This window comes from Rutilus rutilus, assembly GCF_951802725.1.
Source record: "Rutilus rutilus genome assembly, chromosome: 8".
Classification (NCBI taxonomy): domain Eukaryota; kingdom Metazoa; phylum Chordata; class Actinopteri; order Cypriniformes; family Leuciscidae; genus Rutilus; species Rutilus rutilus.
This window is the reverse complement of record NC_140222.1, coordinates 39,119,616-39,142,067: the sequence shown is the minus strand read 5'-3', so window position 1 is coordinate 39,142,067 and position 22,452 is coordinate 39,119,616. Positions and strand designations below refer to the sequence as shown.

The window sequence follows — 22,452 nt, the reverse complement described above, 5'->3', positions numbered from 1 at the left end:
GCTTCACAAATGCTTTGCTGCATACCTCGGTTGTAACGAGTGGTTATTTCAGTCAAAGTTGCTCTTCTATCAGCTTGAATCAGTCGGCCCATTCTCCTCTGACCTCTAGCATCAACAAGGCATTTTCGCCCACAGGACTGCCGCATACTGGATGTTTTTCCCTTTTGACACCATTCTTTGTAAACCCTAGAAATGGTTGTGCGTGAAAATCCCAGTAACTGAGCAGATTGTGAAATACTCAGACCGGCCCGTCTGGCACCAACAACCATGCCACGCTCAAAATTGCTTAAATCACCTTTCTTTCCCATTCTGACATTCAGTTTGGAGTTCAGGAGATTGTCTTGACCAGGACCACACCCCTAAATGCATTGAAGCAACTGCCATGTGATTGGTTGATTAGATAATTGCATTAATGAGAAATTGAACAGGTGTTCCTAATAATCCTTTAGGTGAGTGTATATGTTTAATATACTAGTATTTAACCGAAGCTATAGATTGTGAAATTAAACAGTTCTCATTGTTAGTGTGTTTTTTATAATAAATAAACAACATATTTCAGCTTCAAACAACTACATTCTCGACTGAGAAACTCTTAAAACTACATTTCGTGACACAATAACAGTCGTATTTTTAAATTTCGCGGTCTTTCTCCTCTGCTATTGACGCAGCTCGGACTCATCTCTCTTTAACCGGACTCGATTGTTCACCACACCGGAACCAATTTACTGGTATATCTGAAACGGTCCTGTTCACACATGATCTGTTACCGGTAATATACCAGTAATGACTGTATGTGTGAAAGGGGCTATTGATACAGCTCCAGTATTAATACAATATTGTGAGGAAGTAGAATCGTGATATACCGATATTTGATTTTGACATACTTTGCCATGCTTTAGCCATTATTAAGTTAGCCTAACCACTAGCCTTTATATTTCCTTGTTAAAAGGAACCAATGTAATATGATTAATTATTATTTTTTATTTTTTAAATGAACGTCATTTCAAAGTATACTTTGTTTTATTACGCATTCACTAGCGAATGCGTGCAGTCGAACTTGTCAAACGCCTATACTTCATTCGATAGTGTGTGTGTAGGCAGGTGGTCGACACATGCTCTCTATAAGGTTTCATCTTTGTCCAGAATCTGCGCTATTTTTCTCCAGAAATTATGACGGATAAAAATGTCTTTGTATTCTCCTGAACTAAAGTTGCACCTATCTCATAACCCCCTCACTCTTCAATGTGGGCGTCTCTTGTTGTTGCAGTCTCTGATATTTTGTTATTGTTGGTCCGTCTTTTTAGATTCGTTTTCTATTGAGAAACACCACGCTAGGCCAGTTTTACCACCTTGTGGAACAACTGATTAGTGCAAAACAATTCAGTGTGCATGTGTACAAAGTTATTCTGTACTATTCTGGTGATGAAATTTGTGAAGTACACCTTGGGTTTAAAACAGAGAGGTGTGGCCTAGCGGTTAGCAAACATGCTACTATACGTTCGCTTGGGCAGACAGCGCTCTAATCATCATTTCCCATCCTCTTCTATTTAACTATTAAAAAAAGTGGCAAAAAGGCCAACAATAATATTAAAACCCACTTGGTAAAAGCAGTTGTAAACTTTTTTTCACTAGCCGTTTGGCTAACTTATGCTAAATAATAAGGAAATACAACATGAGTAAATGATCATCAAATTTTTATCTTTAGATGAACATGCATTAAAGCTCAATTGTAAAGGTTCTCTTGGAGAACTGCCGAGTTTGACTGGCGTAAAACAACAGTGAGGTTCAGCGCCAGTGCGAGACATTCGTTCTGATAATGCGCACATACGCCTCCCCAATCTCGTCTGGATGAAAAAAAAATCAATTTAGATAATTTCCCTCCATTATTGTTGGCTAAAAGGCATCAGATACAGCTTGCAGTGCTGTACTAATTAGATTGTGACACAGTGTAATTGGCTTTAGCAGCTTTCGGGGGAAGAAATGGACTATGAGGAGGAGGGGAACATTTCACCCTCGTCGTCTTTTCAACACCCTGAGCAGGACGTGCTGATAACCTCCTGACCACCGATTCAGGCGCTGTGGATTGTTCTCCCTGTCTAATGAATCTCACCAACAATATGTACTGGGGTATTACTATGTTCTTTTTACACTTGAATGGTGAAACCATTTTTTTTTTTTGGCATGGTAACATGGTAATACTATCTTTTATAGACTTGTACAGAGGGAATACCATGCTTTTGGATATGGTAGCATGGTGTCATTCCATGTTTTGGGGATGTACCATGATAATTCTTTGTTTTTTGGATACGGTACCATGATAAATTCATGTTTTTTGAACATATACAGTGATTATACCATGTTATTTTTCAACATGTAGTACAATTATAGCCTATATGTGTTTTGTTTTTTACATATATGGCACTACCATGGTTATACCACGTTTTTTTTTTGTCATGCACCTTGGTAATGCATGTTTTTTTCATCCAAATACCATGTTAATGAGTATGATAAAGGTTCAGTACTGTGGTATTTTCATCTGACTCTATCACTGTATCATGGTACAATTACAATACTTTTGAACAGCCACCTTCGGATTAATTTGTGCTGTTTACTTATGAATTACATGTTGTTGTTTTTTGACAAAAATGCGTATTTTTACTGATAAATATAGTTAAAATACAGTTGTCATGCAAAATATTTGCATGTTAACTACTAATACATTCTCACCTCAACTACAAAAAGTAAAAATGTATTGCATATGGTGCCAACAGCCTGCTGAGCTACTCACTTTATTTCAGAAGAGGAGTGATAACACAAAGTTTCTCCTAATATTCCTGCTTTCAGAAGATCGAATGAATTCCTCAAAAGCATACATAATTCAAAGCCGCTTTCGATTTTAAAACAATCCCATCAGTTTGACAGCACAGAGCTCAGAAGTTGGCTGATTCATCTGAAAAGCTTTTAATGTTGATGTGTTCAGTCTAATCATTGAGCACTGATTACATTTCAAACGGACTCGCATATCGCGCTTAATTTCAGACAAGATGTTAAAGTCGTGTTCAGTTTTGCATCGCTAATCAGCCTGTCATGCATAATGCTATTTAATGTTTTTTTTTGTTAATAAATCCTGGATATTTACACTATTTTATTAATGAATGAACACTATATATGGGGTATATATTGTAGTTTTAAATGACACTTTTGGTGTATTGCATTCTAAAGCCTCGGTCAACAAGTCATAAAAGTATCTTTGATGGTTTAGTTGGGGGTTTTGGTCACACTGCTTTGTTCAAATCATGATTCTTGACCACCACAGTTGTTAAAGTCCCCCTGTGGTGAAAATCAAGCTTTTAATGTTGTTTATATGTCTATGTGGTGTTTTTAATATGCTTTAAGACAAACCATGGGCAGTATTTTCTCCTTAAAACTGCAGTGACAGTCTCAAAAACACGGTTTGATGCTGGTTTTTCTGACGTCACAAACTACCTTGTAACCAATCAGATCAACGTGTGATCGTCAGCGAGTGGATCTCTGAGCTGCTGTGAGTGAGTGGAGGCGCGGCTCATTTGCATATTCATGGCACCACGTATTCTAAATGAGGCACGGGTGAAGAGTTACAAAAAAATCCAAGGGAAAACGTTGAATATGTAATTTTGGTGATCAAAGATGAGTTTTAAGGAATGAAACCGTTGACTGCAGGGGGATTTTAATTCTTATCGTGTTTGACGCAGTTTTCAAGATTGATCTTTACTCTAGTGACAATTCATCACCATTGATTCTTCCCGCTGTCGCAAACACTTGACTTCTGTGCCGGATGGTTGTGTGATTGGAGACATCTGCAGCCACATCGACCCTTCCAGCTCACGCCCTGCTTGTGTTCTGCCTTTATGGATATTACAACTTTTATTTTGACAAAATGGCTGAAGTACTATAGTATTCAGTAATTAGTTCTATAGAGTGATTTCTGAAGGATCATGTGACACTGAAGACTGGAGTGATGAATTGTCACTACAGTAAAGATCAATCTTGAAAACTGCGTCGAACACGGTAAGAATTAAAATCCCCCTGTAGTCAACAGTTTCATCCCTTAAAGCTCATCTTTGATCGCCAAAATGACATATTTAAACTAGGCATAATCAATGAAGCTGTCTATACCCTGTGTGGTGGCATTTAGTGCAAACAACACCTTTGTCACATTGCAAAGCATCACTTGCTTTAATTGTAACATTTCTGTATGACTTCAAGTATAAATAATGTGAAAGGCATCAAAACTATCCAGAATGAACAGCGAACCTGAATCAGTGCACACACCTAATATGATGGTTAAGATACTGCACTCCTGATGTCAAGCCTTTGATGTCTGACTCAATACTTGTAAGTTTGAGATGGTTAGAGGCTCAACACCAGTAGCCTATCGGTTGCCATAGCAACCTTTTTTTTTTTTTGAAAACATTGTTTTTTTTCTTCTTTATAGAATATATTTCGTCTTTAATTTTTTTTATTGAAACTAAAAAAAAAAAAAAAACACTTCAGAAACAAACTCTTGGTCAAAAGTTTATATTTAATATAATAGAATATTTAAGATTTGTAATGTTTAAACGTCTTTTATGCTCGCCAAGGCTGCATTTATTTCAACAAAAATACATTAAAAACCGCGAAATAATATTAAAATATCAAAGAGCTGTTTTATATTTTAATATATTTTTTATTTAATATATTTTCAAATGTAATTTATTCCTGTGATCAAAGCTGAATTTTCAGCATCATTACACACGATCCTTCAGAAATCACTCTATAGAACTAATTACTAAATGCTATAGTACTTCAGCCATTTTGTCAAAATAAAAGTTGTAATATCTATAAAGGCAGAACACAAGCAGGGCGTGAGTTGGAAGGGTCGATGTGGCTGCAGATGTCACCGGTCACACAATCATCCGGCACAGAAGTCAAGTGTTTGCGACAGCGGGAAGAATCAATGGTGATGAATTGTCACTAGAGTAAAGATCAATCTTGAAAACTGCGCCGAACACGGTGAGAATTAAAATCCCCCTGCAGTCACCAGTTTCATTCTTTAAAACTCATCTTCATCATCACTCGTTTCCAGTTGTTTTTTTTGCAGCCGAAGATAAAAAATGACCCTATTGTGTAAAATTTATATTTAGAAATTAGAAATTTATATTTAGAAATGAGTGAGTATTCCACTCACTCACTCACTCACTCACTCACTCACTCACTCACTCACTCACTCACTCACTCGACCCTCTCTCTCACTCACTCACTCACTCACTCTTCTCATCCTTTTCACTCTCTCACTCACCCACCCACTCACTCTTCTCAGTCTTCTCACTCTTCTCACTCACTCACTCACTCACTCGACCCACTCTCTCACTCACTCACTCTTCTCACTCTTCTCAATCTCTCACTCTCTCACTCACTCACCCACCCACTCACTCACTCACTCACTCACTCACTCACTCAATCAATCACTCACTCACTCACTCACCCACCCACTCACTCTTCTCACTCTTCTCACTCTCACTCACTCACTCACTCGACCCACTCTCTCTCTCACTCACTCACTCACTCACTCACTCACTCACTCACTCACTCACTCACTCACTCACTCACTCACTCACTCACTCTTCTCACTCTCTCACTATCTCACTCACTCACTCACCCACCCACTCACTCTTCTCACTCTTCTCACTCTAACTCACTCACTCACTCGACCCACTCTCTCTCTCACTCACTCACTCACTCGACTCACTCACTCACTCGACCCACCCACCCACTCACTCACTCACTCACTCACTCACTCACTCACTCACTCGATCCACTCTCTCACTCACTCACTCACTCACTCACTCTTCTCACTCACTGGACTCACTCACTCACTCGACCCACCCACCCACTCTCTCACTCACTCACTCACTCACTCACTCGACTCACCCACTCACTCACCCACTCACTCACCCACTCACTCACTCACTCACTCGATCCACTCTCTCACTCACTCACTCACTCACTCACTCACTCTTCTCACTCACTGGACTCACTCACTCACTCGACCCACCCACCCACTCTCTCACTCACTCACTCACTCGACCCACCCACTCACTCACCCACTCACTCACCCACCCACTCACTCACTCACTCACCCACTCACACCTGGTCAGGAATAGGGCTGCACGAAATAGCGACATGTACAATATAATATTATGACATAATGAGATTGTCATTGCGAAAGCTGCAATTTAATTAAATAAATATATGCTCTCTGTGTTTAAGAGGGAAACACAGCACTGTATTCATTTACACACGCACAGCTCATGATCCTGTGTTTCAGTGTAAAAAAAAAAACTAAAAACTAAATGCAATACTAAATATATTGAAGAAAACTAAATGTCTGTTAGAATGAGTAAAGAACAACACTTTTTATTGCCGTTTAATTTGTTTTCAGGTATCAAAATCTGGTCTTTCGTATCGTTACAAAACTTGTTTAATGACTTGTTTCTCTGCAAACAAATACTTTATGGGTTTCATTTTCTTTATTGAAGACATTTTTTTTTTCCACCTCACCTCATTTCAAGTCTCAAGTCAGTGCCATGCTGTCCTGTCATTCCCACAGTGCATCATTACAGAACACATTCACAGTCAGAATACCATTTTAGCATTTCAAGCAGAAGGAGGGATTCATATATTGTCATTTAGTTTCATTCATTATTGCTCTACACTGGAAATAAAGAAAGATAGATGTGGCATTTACAAACATGATTTTTCAACCAGAAGTTGTAAACATCATTGTCTTTCATTGGATTACCAGCATTGTTTTTCCTCGCTGATACACAGTGCGTGGGCAGAGTTTTCAGGAAAAAGTCTTGTGGATTTGTAAGAAGAGAAGCTATTGAAGACGTCTTGCAGTGTAAGAAACGCAGTGAAAAGGAGGCTACGGCCTGAGATGTGTCTGTCATCTTATCCGCGGTGATTATTGTGGAGTTGCACGAGTGGTCCATATGTCAAGGCCAAGGGGCTGCTGCGTTACCGCTGGTTTCGATTGACACGTCTTAAGAGAGAGAGAAAAAAAGAAAGAATAAGAGCCGAGAGTGTGCCACAGGCAAAAGCAATCAGTTCAGGATTTTCTCTATATTGCGCTTCTGGCATTTGATACTTCCTTCTGAAAACCTGAAGAAGAATTTTTCATTGTGGATTTGTTAGATTATTAAAACAACAGTTCACCTAAAATGAAAACCTCATGATAAAGAAAGTCGAACGTATTCGACTTCCTTTGTTCCGTCGAACACAAAAGAGAGGTTTTGAAGAATGTGCACTCTCCTGTTTTACAATGAATGTGAATATGACAACAACAAAAAACATAAAATGGTGATATAAGTAGTTTAAATACTAGCACACTTGTGCACCATATTCCAATTTGTCTAAAGCCAAACAATATTTTATAATAATGCATACACTTTCCATCAAAAGTTTGAAATAATTACAATGGTTTTTGAAAGAAGTCTCTTATGCTCTTAGGCTGTACAAAATGTATTTGATATTTGATTATAATAATAATAATAATAAAGTAAAAACAGTAATATTGTGAAATATTGTTACAATATAAATAACTGTTTTGAATTTTAATATATTTTGAAATGTAATTGATTTGGTTTTAAATAAATGCAGCCTTGGTGAGCATAAGGCATTTGACTGCATTGTAAATGGAAAAAGTTATCATAGCTATACTGTAATAAAAAATAAAATAAAAATTATTGAAAAAAGTGGTAAAAATGTAAAACCTGTTAAACACATTATATGTTATTGTACTGTAAAATACTGTTAACTTTGTAGTTTTTGGAAAAATGTGTCAGTTAATTTACACTGTAAATCCACATGGTACTTTTGCTTTAATATATAATGAACTTTTACAGTAAATTGTTGTTAAATTTGATTTTTGTAATTAAAAATGTAATAAAAAAATAAATAAATTTAACAGGATATTTGTTTTTCAGTGTACGAAAAAGTTAAAGATTTTCAGTGAATAACAGCTTAAATTTCAGTCTTCAAAAAAAAAAAAAAAAAAAAAAAAAAAACTATTATTGTATTGTTTGTTTGTTTTTGTCCAAAATTCACTCACATTAATACTATGGAATTGTATTAGTATAATTACTATTGTATTGTAATTGGTATGGAAATGAGCGGCTTGAACATTCTACAAAATGTCTCCTATTGTGTTCCACGGATGAAAGAAAACCCTGATGTTTATCATATTTGCATATTCCTTTAACCTTCATCCCATTTCTCATTTATTACATTGGCATCTGTCTTACCAAGGACATTTCAACACAAAGCATCACATTCCGTTGCTCCGTCATGCATTTGCATGTGTGTGCTTGCACCCATCTGACCATCTCTGGCAGGAACGACTTTCTCACTCGTCTAGAAGTGACGAGATGACCATCTTTTAAAAGTGTGATGGCCAGTGAGCTTTAAAGGTTTCAAAATGATATTTTCGCAGCAATGCCATAGAAGAACCATTTTTGGGGTCCCAAAGAACCTTTCTGTGATCAGGTCATAATTTTGTTAGGAATATTAAGAATTTCCACTATAAAGAACCTTTGTGTAATGAAAAGGTTTCATGTATATTTAAAGGGATACTCCACTTTTTTTGGAAATAGGCTTATTTTACAACTCCCCCAGAGTTAAACAGTTGAGTTTTACCGTTTTTGAATCCATTCAGCCGATCTCCGGGTCTGGCGGTACCACTTTTAGCATAGCTTAGCATAGATCATTGAATCGGACAAGACCATTAGCATCTCTCTCAAAAAAATGACCAAAGAGTTTCGATATTTTTCCAATTTAAAACTCCAACAGGCGTAATGATATGACGCAGCGCCTGAAAATAGTCCCCAGCTTCCAACGTGACCGGGACTAAGTTTGTCTAACCTATTAGACCTATTTTCAGGCGCTGCGTCATATCATTATGCCTGCTGGACCCATGGTACGGCAGCAAAGTTTCTTGATTATTACGCAGGAATGAGAGTATAGAAATCGCAACTTTACATTTTCCGTCGGTCTTAGTACACGATGTAACTACAGAAGAGTCAAGTTTTAAATAGGAAAAATATCGAAACTCTTTGGTCATTTTTTTGAGAGAGATGCTAATGGTCCTGTCCGATTCAATGATCTATGCTAAGCTATGCTAAAAGTGGTACCGCCAGACCCGGAGATCGGCTGAATGGATTCGAAAACGGTAAAACTCAACTGTTTAACTCTGGGGGAGTTGTAAAATGAGCCTATTTCCAAAAAAAGTGGAGTATCCCTTTAAGATCCCTTTATCTTAAAGTTGGGACCATAGATGCCAATAAAGTGTCCAACCTATATCCAGTAGCCGCGATAGACCAAATATGACCAACAAATCACCAAACAGTCATGAAATAGAGGCGGCGGATTGATGTAAACTAACAAATCGCTCCTGAAATTGATTAGCAGCATTAGTTATGGATGTTTTATGGAAGATATTGAGGTAGAAGAGCATGAAGGGCTTCTCCAGAGCTCTGCCAGATTGAAAATATGTGATTTTCTTGAATCTAAACCCTTTATTTGGCATGACAGTGTTCACTAACTGTTCGCTTCTAAACCTTGACTCACTTAACTCGCAGTTTACGTGCCCGTCAAAGCTGCAAGAACCGTGTGTCACCTTCTCACAAGCTCTGCGGTGACTCACGGACGTACAGAACATTAGCTTTACTTTCTTCCCTGTAGTGCTTAAAAAAACGAGATTTGGACCCCGCGGGGTGTTATTAGACAGTTATGATGATAAGTAGTTGACTGAGGTGGCAGCATTCGGAAATTATTCCCTGCTCTGTGAGACTCCATAGGTGGTCAACGTTCCCGATCGGTAAATACTGGTTTACTGCAGCCATTACGAAAGCGGTCAAATGGAGATATTGAACTGCAGAATTGCTCCCTAGTCAGAAGGTTTGCAGAGGCGTTTTAGGGTGTGCAGTTTGGTTCTCTTCGTACTTTTGGCTCAGACCAATAAAGAAAATGATATGCAGTCAAACTAAAAATTAATCAGACACCAGATATCATTTTTGATATTTTTTTTCACTAGTGGGTGCAGGACACTGTAGTTCATTTATGTAAGTGAGGAGGATAGCAAAATGAAGTAAACTGTGACATATTATATCCACAAATTCTTCATACAGTGACTATACACTCAAAACGAACTTGATTAAATTAAGGAAAACCTTTCCACAAAAATGAATTACATTTTTCCAACAAAATCTGATTTGTTGGAATCTTGTTGTATGAACTTAAATTAATTTAGTAATTCCTGCTAGATAAAGTTTAGTCAGGTTAACTACATTTACTTTTTGCCCTGCCTAAAATCGCCAACATTATAATTTTAGCTAATTTGACTCTATAGTTATTTCCATTGATAGAAGCTACTAGTGTTCAGTTCAATTAAAACCACTTTTTACAGCGTAATATTGAATATTACTTATGCAGGTCTGCAAAAGAGGTTTAATGCATGCATGTATAGTGTATACTGAGCGCCCACAGCCCTAAACTAAACACAGTCGCCACTCTTCTGCATAATGGTAACCACAAAATTCAAAAACATTACAGAAAGTCCTCTAAGTTTCTAACATAACTGAATATTAAACACTAACGTTAACTAACAACATCTTTCCATTTACAGAAAAACACATAAAATAACACTTTAATCCCTAAATTTACACTCCTAATGCAGTCGCTTGCAAAGCATGCTGGGAACTACAGATCCACCGCCCAGTTAGTCGTCAACAAAAATGATTCATGTATTTTTCACACAAATTAATTAAGTAAACTTCAGTTTTAAATATATTAGGTTGATTGAACGCAATTAAATTAAGTTGTGACAAAATATTAAACAATCGTGTTACTTTAGCTTATTTTAATTCATTAAATTTAACAAGAGGCAAACATTTATTTTTTGAATGTAAAATTAAGCATTGCTTGGTAATTTGTTGAGCTAAATTGGTATTATCTATAATTGTGTATAGTTAAATTTAACAGCTGACAGATATTCAACATAATTCATTTGTGAGACAGTCTAACAGAAGGACGGACAAAACGTGAAATATCAACAGATTTGAGTTCTTGTCATATTTTATTACCATTTTCTAAACTATAGCGAATAAACTGTGAGAAATGTTGAAGGTGTCTGAATACATTTTGGTTCGACTGTATTTAGTCTGGCATTTACGCTTAATTTTTTAACACAGAACCTAAAGATATAAAACAAAAAATGGCTTTTTATGATGTATATTTTGCAAAGGAACTTACATTGGAAGTGGACGAGAGCCCCTAAAATGTCTTGGTCCGCATGTTTGGTGCGTAACCCGGTTCAGATCACGCTTATTCAAATAAAGCGCGCTTACAGAGCTATCGCACCAGGGTTCGTTTTAACCGGACCAAACCTGCCAGGTGTGAACACGCTAAATGTGTAACAAGTTCTCGTAAAGCTGTTTTGTGTCTTTAAACAATAAATGAATAGATCAATTATTCAGAATTCATTATTTTGAATAAAGTGTTTTATTGCTGCAGTTCCTTGAAGACTTGTATTTAAATAGACTGTGAAATGAGCAACACCAGTTTGTTCAGTATAGTATAGTCAGAGCCGGACAGTAACGGAGTACATTTACTTGAGTACAGTACTTAAGTACAATTTTGAGGGATCTGTACTTTACTCGAGTATCATTTTTGGGGAGTACTCATGACTTTACTTAAGTACATTTGGGAGGCAAATATTGTACTCTTTACTCCGCTACATTTCTATCCATAACCGTGAGTACCCGTTACTACTTCTAAAAAAAAAAAAAAGGAAAAAAGAAAAATCTCGGAAACCCTCAATTTGTTGTTTCTCTCTCAAACGTGATTGGATTGTGCAGGTGCCACTGATTGGGACAGCCTATCAGCAATCACCTTCAGCTTTCCGCGAAAGTCAACTCCATGGTCAGATTTAGATAAGAGACGAAACCATGGACGAAACAATGAAGACGCAGCAGGTCCATCCCGGGAATGCCCCAACCCATGGACCCACCTCGCCAGACTATTTCAATTTTCTGAACAAGTTAATGATAGTTTTCGCTTCAAGTGTTTGATGTGTTTACTGTTTACCAATGTAAGCACTGTGGCAGTAGTAATGCAATATTTAGAAAATGTACTCTTGTACTCTTGATACTCAAGTACTTTTAAAAACAAGTACTTCAGTACTTTTACTTAAGTAGATATCTGACTGTAGTACTTTTACTTGTACTTGAGTAAAATTTAGCAAGGGGTATCTGTACTTTTACTCAAGTAATGAAGCTGTGTATTCTGTCCGCCTCTGAGTATAGTCGCATCCTTTTATATCATCTATCATCTGAAATGTTCAAACTGTAAAGATCGGATTGCAGGGATCAGGAACTTGTTAAATATAAACTTCTGCTGCTCTTTAATTTAAGCTGGACATGTAGAGCTGTAGGTGCTACACATGTAGGAATGCTGCAAAGTTTGATGAACCTTTCCAAACTTGAATCTTATTGTTAGTTCTCCTGATGTTTAGGAATAAAGGTATTTATCCCTCTTCTTCCTTATGTTACCTCGACTGGGTGGGACAGATTTCTGAACAACAAATTGCTGCCAATGTAATAATAGATGTAGTTTGATTTCTTACGTCTTGATCTCTTATAAATTACAGTACATTTGAAAATATATTAAAATAGCAAATTATTTTCAATTGTAATACCTCAGTATTCCTGTTTGAGTGTATTTTTTGATCAAACAAATGCAGCCCTGGTGAGAATATGACACTCATTTACTTTCTATACAATGTTCCAGGTTTCTGACATTAGTAATTTTACTGATTTTCTTATTTTTAAAGGGGTGGTTGATTATGATTTCACTTTTCTAACTTTAGTTAGTGTGTAATGTTGCTGTTTGATCATAAACAACATCTGCAAAGTTACGACGCTTTACGAAATTAAGGACTTTTTAAGGACTACAAGCTGTTGAAGCTCCGCCCCCTGTGCCGGGAGCAGCAGCTCATTTGCATTTAAAGGAACAGACACAAAACGGTGCGTTTTTGCTTTCCCTCAAAAACGGACAATTTTAACATGCTAAATAAAAATATCTGTGGGGTATTTTAAGCTAAAACTTCACATACACACTCAAAGACTTATTTTACATCTTTTGAAAAGGGCATTATACCACCCCTTTAAGTCTTATTTTTGCATCTTAGGTTTAAAATATGCTAGTTTTGGATTGGGTTTTCATAATTCTATGAACTCAAAAGCCACATTGAAAAATGTCTCCAAAAAGCTTATTTTTCTTTCAAAAACTCTCTAATCATTGCACCTGTCTCTCTATGCAAAACCTTATAATTCCACCCAGAATCCTCTGCTTTTCACGTGTTAATCCGAGCCACCTGTATTCTGCAGACTTTCTTTCTCACTCTTTCCTGTGAAACTGAGCTGTGTTGTGTGAGGTGTTTCTCTGCTGAACAGTTGTGCACCGGCTCCTCAGCCTGCAGTGCATCAGCAAGGTTTTGTCCAAACATCTGTTGTGCTGTTTGGCTACAGCGCTGCACCATCATTGGTTAGGTGTTTATAATGTTTGTCTCGCAGGAGATTTATTTGTCAATGCGATAGCTGTACTAATATGGTGAAAGTCTTTGAACGTGATGTCATATTTAATTGTTTGTCTGTTGTGCAGCGCTAATAGCAGCGAGTCATGGTAAGGCTTGCCCCGGACGGCTTCATCAAACAGCAGCGGAGCGGCTAACTGTGGGCTCAGAGCGCTCATTAACAATGCCTGCTAATTAACTTAAGCGGACTCCAGGCTCAGAGTTCATGTCTAAACATCCTGTTTGCCTTAGAGAGTGAAAAAGGATACGCTCACACACACATCTAACAGGGGAAGTCCTTAATGATTGTGCTATCGATACCCAGACCAAAATCAGTTTAAACGCTTATTAAGAAAATGAATGGGGAAAATACTGGGGACGAATACAAGGCTGAAAAAAAAAAGCAATTTTTTTCAAATTTCATATAAATGTGTGTGTGTGTGTGTGTGTGTGTGTGTGTGTGTGTGTGTTTCACTAGTAATGTTCATTTGAGATGGCTGACCTGCAAGGATTGGTGTTACTTTGACCCGGTCCCTGATGCCCAAGACTTTCCACTTTCTCTTACTTGGATCGATTTCCACTTTAAATTAATCTAGGCCAAAGCTGTAATTATTTATGTCAGGAAGTATTTTGGTAAGGAATATTTATTGAAATATTTTTTTCAGTGTTTTTTATTTATTTATTTGCTTTTATATACTTCCAACATGACCTAGTCGCAAACTTCGTAGTGATTGCCTTGATTTTCAGAATTTTTACCCTTTCACCAATAAGCAAAAAAAATGTATCAATAGAATGTCAACTCAAATGCAGATCACTGAGCAAGTAAAGATTAAGGAAAACACCAGGCAAAAAATACTGGGCAAAAATCAGGCAATGCGAACTCTTGACTCCTGGCAACCACAAACATGAAAGCTCGTAGTAGAGGCTTTTACAGCAGTCTGTAATATTTTGTCGTCTCTTTTTCTAGACAAAAATAAAGAGGGATTGTGGTAAAGTTTTTATTTTTAACTACATTTTAGTCTCGTCTTGTTTCATCAACGATATTGCAGGTTGATATAGTCACAGTTATCGTTTAATGGCCTTATTGTCATCTAGTCTTTAGGGGCTGTTTACACCACACCGTTTTCAACTAAAAACGTAAAACTTTATGCGTCTTGGCCGTTCGTTTACACGACAACAGCGTTTTGGGAGCCTGAGTGCGAACGCAAAGTTTTGAAAGGGCAAGTTCTTGAAAACGGTCTCCGTGTAAACAACAAAAACGCGAGTCTCTGAAGACGATGACGTCATGCACATGCGTATTACGTGTTCAGTCTATAGCGTTTCATCGCCATCTACTGGCCTGGCAGCAGAATACAGCGTTTTTAGTCGTTTTTTCGTGGATCCGTGTGAATGGGGATCGTTTTGGCGATGAACAAAAAACGTCTCCGCTTTAAGCATATCGTTGTCGTGTAAACGTACCCTTAGTCATGGGAAAAAAGCTTGGCGACGAACATTTTCCAACATAATTTCGTTAACGAAATTAACACTAGGTGATTGTTTAATTTTTTTTTTTTTTTTTTTTTTTTATAAATAAAGGTGTGTAATGTGCTAATGACAAATAAATAAATATCAAAGCACACCACAACAAAACTGCTTGTTTTCTTGAGGTCGAATTAACCAGTTTTCCTTTCACCCGCACAATCCCCAGAATCAATGAACGCTGAAGGATTCATCTCAGATGTAGATTACAGCTAAATCTGTCCTGGCAGTCCTCTCGGGCTCGGTGTTAGTCTGGCTGGCCTGGAAGGTTCATCAGAACAACTGTAAATATTCTTGATTGATGAGCGCTCTAAATTTGTTTGCTTGTAATCGAAGGGCTGTTGTCGAGATATGATGAAACGCCTATGAAATGGATGGGCCAGAACGGCAGGAAAGGAAAGGAAGGGTGATTTATCTGTCAAGTCTTCTCAGGGACTCCAACACCTTAATTTCATCTGCAGTTCAAACCTAAATCAAAGATAGTCCTTTTCTGAATTTGTATTATGCATGGCAGAATGTATTTGTGTAATTTTTCTGATTAGTGTTCCTTGATTATGATGATGGTTTGCCATCCGTCATGATCCCTAAGGTTTCACCTGTAGTTAAATAAACGATTGAATTCTCTCAAACGCAAGGATTTATTTATCTATAACGCTTCCAGTTCTGCTTAAACCGTGCAGGAATAGAGTCAAGCTAATCAATTACGCATTCCTCATTTACATGTTCACAGGCTGTTGGGCAAAACTGTTGGATTTGTCCTGCTGAGCTTTAATGGTGGGAATCTTGCTGGAAAAATGAAAGCTGAGCTGAAGTGACTGCGTTATAGGAGACTAAAGCAGTTTGTTTGTTTTCATTCTAGCACTGATTGCATTAAATTGTCTGAAATAAGCAATATAAAAAGAAAAGATCCGTCTGCTGTTAATGACGGACTGTTCACGTGTATCTGTCTAAAATTTCTAACTTTCCCTTTATGGGCTTCATCTCTTTTTGTGTATTAAAGATATTTGTCACTTTTTTTAAATTAAAATAATTAAACTTATTTAAATAATCACATGCATTTGTTTTGACAGCCCTATTGTTTCAGATTTAAACATCTTACGTTCGTTTACGTCTCAGAATGTAGATTTGGAGTGAAAAAGCTTTTTCACCAAATTGTTGTTGTTGCCAATATGGACCAGTAGTGTTGCAAAGGTAAAAAAGAAAATGTCTTGGATCCCCTTAATGCTCGTGGCTCAAACAAAAGCCCATATTGGTCTTCCCACACAGGCATCTGGAGCTCAGCATGCTCAAGGAAGAACATTTTAGAGCTTAGCAGATGTTTTGACTTTAGGATTTCCCTTTACTTACAGTATAGTTCAGTCACCTGCAATATGATGTCCTGTGGACAATAGTGTGAATATGTGTGTTGTAAACTTCCTTGTTAATGCTCTTTTCAGCGTACTTTTAATGCCACATGCTCATTTTTGTCATCACTGTTAACGTGATGTAAGATTTGTCGTCAACACAAGATTTTAGTCTCGTAATCTTATTTTCCTAATGATGGACTATTCACAGTACATGAAACTGATATCGAAAAAGCTTGGGTTTTAATTAGCCCCAGGCTCGTACGAGGTTTCTCCAGTGCTTTTTTTTTTTTTGTGCTGTCAGAGTTTTGACATATTGTTCTTTGACAGTATTGATCCTTTGTGATAAATAATACACTAATAAGGGTGGACCACACACAGCTCAGAGGCAGCAATTGCATCCCACTGCATGAAGTGCCCTAACAGGAGCTTTTGTACAGCATGAAAAGACACGTACCCAGCAGAACATGCACTCCGGGTGGCGACAATGATAGAATGTACTATAATTGATATTGTAAGACTTTAGATATTGTAAGACTTTGATTTAGGGAGAGTGGGGGTAGGATGTGCCAGCGGGTACGTCAGATTCAACTGCATGTGAATACGAAATGCGTATAAGTCCATTTTATTCCTAATATATGTTTGTAACGTGTATATATGTGTATGTGTATATATACTGTATATCCAAATGCAAAAAATATATATAAAAAAAACATAAAAATTATAAAATGTTGTTTACAAAAGAAGTTGCAGCCTAGTTAATGAAAATGAGTAATGTGCAACAAAATATACAAATTCTTTAGATTATCAAAATAATCTAAAGAAAAAGTTTAAACAAAAGTTTTTTTTAAAAGTGTTTTAAAAAAACACTGATTTACATTCATATTTTTATTTGAAATGTAAATTATTCTTTCTCTAGTTACTCAACTCAGCCTTAGATATGAGTATTGTGTGCCCCTATTTTAAAGATATTTAATAAATGCAGTTGTAAAAGACATCTTGAAATATATTTATGAATATCGCCCCCCATCCCCCCCCTCCCCTTAAAATCTGTATGTCTTACTTTCTTCTGTGGAACTTTCAAGAAAGATGATTTGAATGATGTTGTTTTCTTCCAATGATGTTGTAAACATTCCAGCAAAAAACATTGACAAATTTCACAAAATATCTTCTTTTATTTATTTTTGCACAGAAGAAAGTCAGTTTTGAAATGTAGCCTACAGTTTTGAAATTAAATGGGGCTGAGTAAACGATGGCAGGAATTTAAATTTTAGGTAAACTATCCCTTAATAAAAGTGGCACAAATTACCCCACTCAGAGAATTGGTGGAAACTGTGCATGCCTTGGATGTCAAAATGCTTGTCCATGCAAATTAGGTTAGAATTGTGGCACAAAACAGTGTGGTAATGGTGATGATTGTGATGATGGCGGTTTTAGTGACAGCATTACAACTTTTATTCATAAAGCAGATGGAACACACTCATTAGTATGCAGTTATTCTGGGGAAAGATTGGCTTCGGCTCAAGGGTAATATACTACTGTAAAATACTCCCTTCTACTGTTTTAATTTTTGGGTCATGGCATGTCTCCAAATCATCACACAAACTTGATTAATCAGAATTGCTCGCTTCACTGGGTCTGAGGTTCCAGCGAGGAACATATTATTAGTGGTTTGTGCTGTAACTTCAGTGGTCAGTAGAGTATCTGTGTGCCATTTTCAACCAAATAAGGATATTTTTGTAAGCTGTTGTAAAATTACAGCCATGATATTCATGAACATTTAGATTTGATATATCCCATAAGTTCTCTCATGCTCTGGCTGGCTGCAGCTTTTGATGATGTTTTGTACTTATGTACAGTTGCAAACAAAGTGTTATATTTACTCTTGAATAGAAAAGCAAGAATGTTGGGACCACTGATCTATATAATGACATTCTATATAGATCAGTGGTTAGGACACACATTCCAGTTTGGATGCTCACCTTGGCCAAAGAGACTTTTATAAGAAGGCAGACATTTACCTCTGGGGTCGAAGCAGAAGGATTTATTAAGAAGCTGATAAAGAAGGGATTCGTGGAAGGGGAAGAAGGGGTGGAAGGAGAAGAAGGGGGTGGCAAGGGGAAACATGGAATGCTTAGGGAAGGGGAAAGTACTTCAGTAAATTCACAGATTCAATTTCATTCAATTTCATCCATTTCAAGTTATAATCTTAATAAGGATAATATTCGCCCTCTGTGTGATATCCACATTGACTCTGATAGCTTAGGAGCACCAACTTGCATGACTGAATGTCAGTTTTTGTAAAACAACTTCTCAACAATCCCTACTTTTTTTGTGAATGCATTTTTTATGACCAAAACCCTTACATTTTCAAAGTGGACATGACTGCTTGAAAATGATTTTCTGCTGCTAACTACTCACTAAGTTGCCGATGTGAAACACAGGGGTACAAAGGACACCTAAAAAAAAAAAAAAATCAACATTATAGTCATATCTGTAAAAAAACTAGAAATTCAGTAGGGTCTTGTCATTCTCCTTCATATCATTCATGCTATTTCTAGAGTAGAGTAGGGTTTATGCAGTATTCATTGGGTTATATGCTCTAGACAAGGCATTCATAGCTATGAATCTATCAAGGCTCAAGCAGTGTTAAAGGGGAAGCTTTTACCCTTCTCAGTTTTTGTAGTGTCAAACCATTTCCTTCCTCTTGTATCGTCTCATGACTCAGTAAACCCTTAACGCCGAATCTTGGGAGCACATGGCTCCATCTTTTTGCATTTTGTTTTTATATCTCTCTTCTCTCTGATTGTATGTGCTTTCCTGGTCTGTTCTGCTCCCTGCTAAGGGCTTGCAAAGCCCTCTCCCTTATCTGTCCTGAGTAGCTGTGCAGTTACAGACTGCCACGTTGATGGACCCACATGCTCATTTGAGCAGGTCGTTGGGTTGAGAGAAAGCAGCCGCTATGGCACAATAGTGGTGTCTGAGAAGACAGAAGTGACAGAGTCAGCATCGCTCCGTGTTACTGCCAGCTTGGGATACTCGTGGGCCAGTGCTGCCCGCGGCCTCCCATTCTGTGCCTCCTTTATGGGTTCCAGAAAGACCACATGCTTGTTGTTACTGACCTTGCGGCCGGGCCCCTCCGTGGTGGCAGGTGGCGTGGGCGTCAGGATAGATGACTGGGCGCTGCATTCGTTTGCAGGGCTTGGTGTCACTGGGAGGGGCTGCTTGCGACACCAGCAGCGACAGGGTGTCAAGTAGAGGTACATTAGGACCAGAACCAGGCTGACAACACAACCCAGCAGGGTTGTAAAGCCAGTATTAAAGGACTCCACCTCCTGGGGGTGTATCAACACAGTTAGATTAACTTCACAAGTCTCGTTGAGTGACTCTTGATAGTAATGAGCCATGCACAAGTATACCCCAGAGTCCTCCACTTGTGCCGCCAAGATTTCCAAAGTACCATCTGCATACATTCGCAGAGTATTGTTATTACCTGGGGGAGCAATGTATTCCTTACTTGGGGAAACCCACCAGTAGGTAAGATGCTTTCCCTTTAATTGAACTGTTTCACAATTCAACTTCACTGAATTTCCAGCGTCTGCTGTCAGACTTTTCTTCATTTGAAGTTTTACCTTGCAATTCTCAAAGAATCGTACATATTGAAGAAACTTGACTGGAGCACGATGTTCGCCATGAAGCAAGCAGGTATGCTCCTCCCGAAAATCTCTCACCGACGTAAAGCCTCTATGCTCCCACTGTTTAAACATGCTGTATATCGAGCACCCACAATTTAGAGTATTGTTGTGCAGGAACAACCCTCTCTGTAGGGATTCCTCTAGAGCCTCAATATCCTCGACCGGAAGGTTGGGCATACGGTTCGAGCTTAGATCCAGCGTCATATTAGCATGTTCTTGAATGGAAAAGAAGGGGAAATCTGTCAGTCTGTTATGACTCAGGTAGGCTTTGCGTAGGTTGCTCAAACCACTCAGGGCTTTGCTCTCCACCCTAACTATGCGGTTGTTGTAAAGGAGTAGCTCCTCGATTCCTACTAACTCTAGAAAGTAATGCTGCTCAATAATGTTCAGTTGATTGGAGGAAAGGTCCAGATGGCGTATGTTACTTGTATTCCGGAAGGTTCCAGGAGTGAGTCTGCTCAGCTGATTGTGGGCTAACCGTATGGTGTCAAGATTAGGAAGGCCAGCAAAGCTACCCTCCTTAAGACATTCTAAGCGGTTGTGATTGAAGTCCAATGTTGCCACCATTACAGGCAACTCTACCGGGAATTGGACAAGGCCAAGGTTGGTGCAGCTTAGGATATCAGATGCAATCAGGCAGCCAGAAGGGAGATTGGCTCTGACTAGCTGCAGCAGAAAAGAGCTCAGCATTAGGGGTGCGGCCACACCCTGAGCACACAGCATTGTGCCGTAAGGATGCTTTGGTTAGGAATCAGAGCAGCCAGAGTTTCACCAGGGTAGAGGTCCACACGCTTTCAAAAGCTGCCGTCTTGATTAGCTGTTCCTATCCTTACAAATCTGACAGATCAGATTGCAAGAGAGAGAACAAGAAAAAGAAATCTGTTATTTAATACAACCTTGCTTAATAATTATTTCTTCACTTGGCACTGTTCCGTCAGCCTAAGGCATGAGAGTGCATCTATTCGAGGACTATTATTATTTATCAACTTGATCCAGAAACATCACATTAAACTGTGGAATTCTAATCTTAGAAGTTAAAGACCATAAGATTATCTTTACCTTAAGATTGCCAACAGTTGCTCCAAATAATCCACCTCATAACTCCTTGTTTGGCAAGCACTTGGTCATTCTTGTCCATTCTCAGCTAGAGAGGGTCGAAGGCATGGTCATTTAAGTCACTGAAGGAAAAGCAATTGTTTTTGCCCCATCCTCAAGGCTGAGCCCAACCTTCTGTGAACCATCCTTTTAAGAGTTGGTGTTGTTTTGCAGTCCTGACATCTGAGATGGAACAGTAGAGGTCTTAAATCAAGAGTTAGCTCGCTGCCGCAGGCTGGGGGATGTTTTTGAGAAAGTCAGCATCCTGTCCAGTTCAGTTAGTATAGTTGCCCTCAGTTGAACAGCAGGCACACAGCGTGTCACACGAGCGCTGATCCACAGTAACCCTTACGATACAAGCAATCTGTTGTTTGTTTTAACCAGAAGATAAGGATACAGCACAGTTGGTTTTAAATGTTCCTTCAGTACCTGGAGAAAGTAGTCCTTACATTATAGAATTTTCCCCCCGTTCATTTTGTTCAAATGACAAACAATATTTGCTGAGTTAGGACTAATAACTCTCTGTGACTCTTAAGCTTCCAGTGTTCACGTGGCATCTATAAAAACTGTTGAAAAGATGAAAACATAAACATCAGGATCTTACAGCTTTTTGGTATCTCTTCCAGATCTTGGTCTCTTATCAAAATGTTCTTCCTCAGCAATCCATCCTTTCTTTCCGTTCCTCCGATTTGCGCTCTGAATCGTATGGGTCTGTCTTCTTTTTCCTCTCTGTCTCTCTCTCTCTCGCAGACCTTAAGTGCGTACTACACTCCTCTGCCTCTCTCTTTCCTCTCTGCACTCTATAAACAGACAGGCATGGTGTTTCAGAGGAGAGGCACTCTAGAGGGGGTGGGTTTCTTCTGATTACTGATTGGTTGAAGTGAGAGATTATGAAAGGGAAGTGTTTGCCAGAGCCTTCCCTGGTGAAGCTGAGACCCCCCCCAACAGATACCTCTTAGTCAGTTAATGTTTATTCTCTTTAGCTTTAATATTTCATTGACCTGTGTCCTTTAATGGTGATCTGAATGTTCACATCAGAAGATATGATGTGTATATATTATATTATATTGTTGTATTTTTATTTATTTATATTTGAAAGCTTTTTGTGATTAACTAATCATTTAAAGGGAAGGAGTCTAATTTCGGTGTCACA

At 38.1% G+C, this 22,452-nt stretch overlaps 2 protein-coding genes across 8 annotated transcripts in view; one reads left to right on the top strand and one right to left on the bottom strand.

Moving 5' to 3' along the window:
• The window catches only part of rnf123 (ring finger protein 123), a 150,897-nt gene that overhangs the window by 76,417 nt on the left and 52,028 nt on the right, over positions 1-22,452 (top strand). The gene's annotated exons all lie outside the window — the stretch shown is intronic.
• amigo3 (adhesion molecule with Ig-like domain 3) lies at positions 6,423-22,112 on the bottom strand. Of its 5 annotated transcripts, none has more exons than XM_084417322.1 (4): positions 21,264-22,091; positions 19,632-21,041; positions 18,931-18,968; positions 6,423-7,063 (listed from the first exon to the last, which is right to left on the bottom strand). In XM_084417322.1, coding segments are annotated over exons 2-4 (1,335 nt in total). In that variant the 5' UTR covers positions 20,928-21,041; positions 21,264-22,091; the 3' UTR covers positions 6,423-7,062. The 5 variants fall into 5 exon arrangements, with proteins under 5 accessions (XP_084273448.1, XP_084273446.1, XP_084273447.1 ...); XM_084417320.1 differs by lacking the exon at positions 18,931-18,968 and having other exon boundaries at positions 6,425-7,063; positions 21,264-21,728; positions 21,904-22,091; XM_084417321.1 differs by lacking the exon at positions 6,423-7,063 and having other exon boundaries at positions 17,595-18,968; positions 21,264-22,112.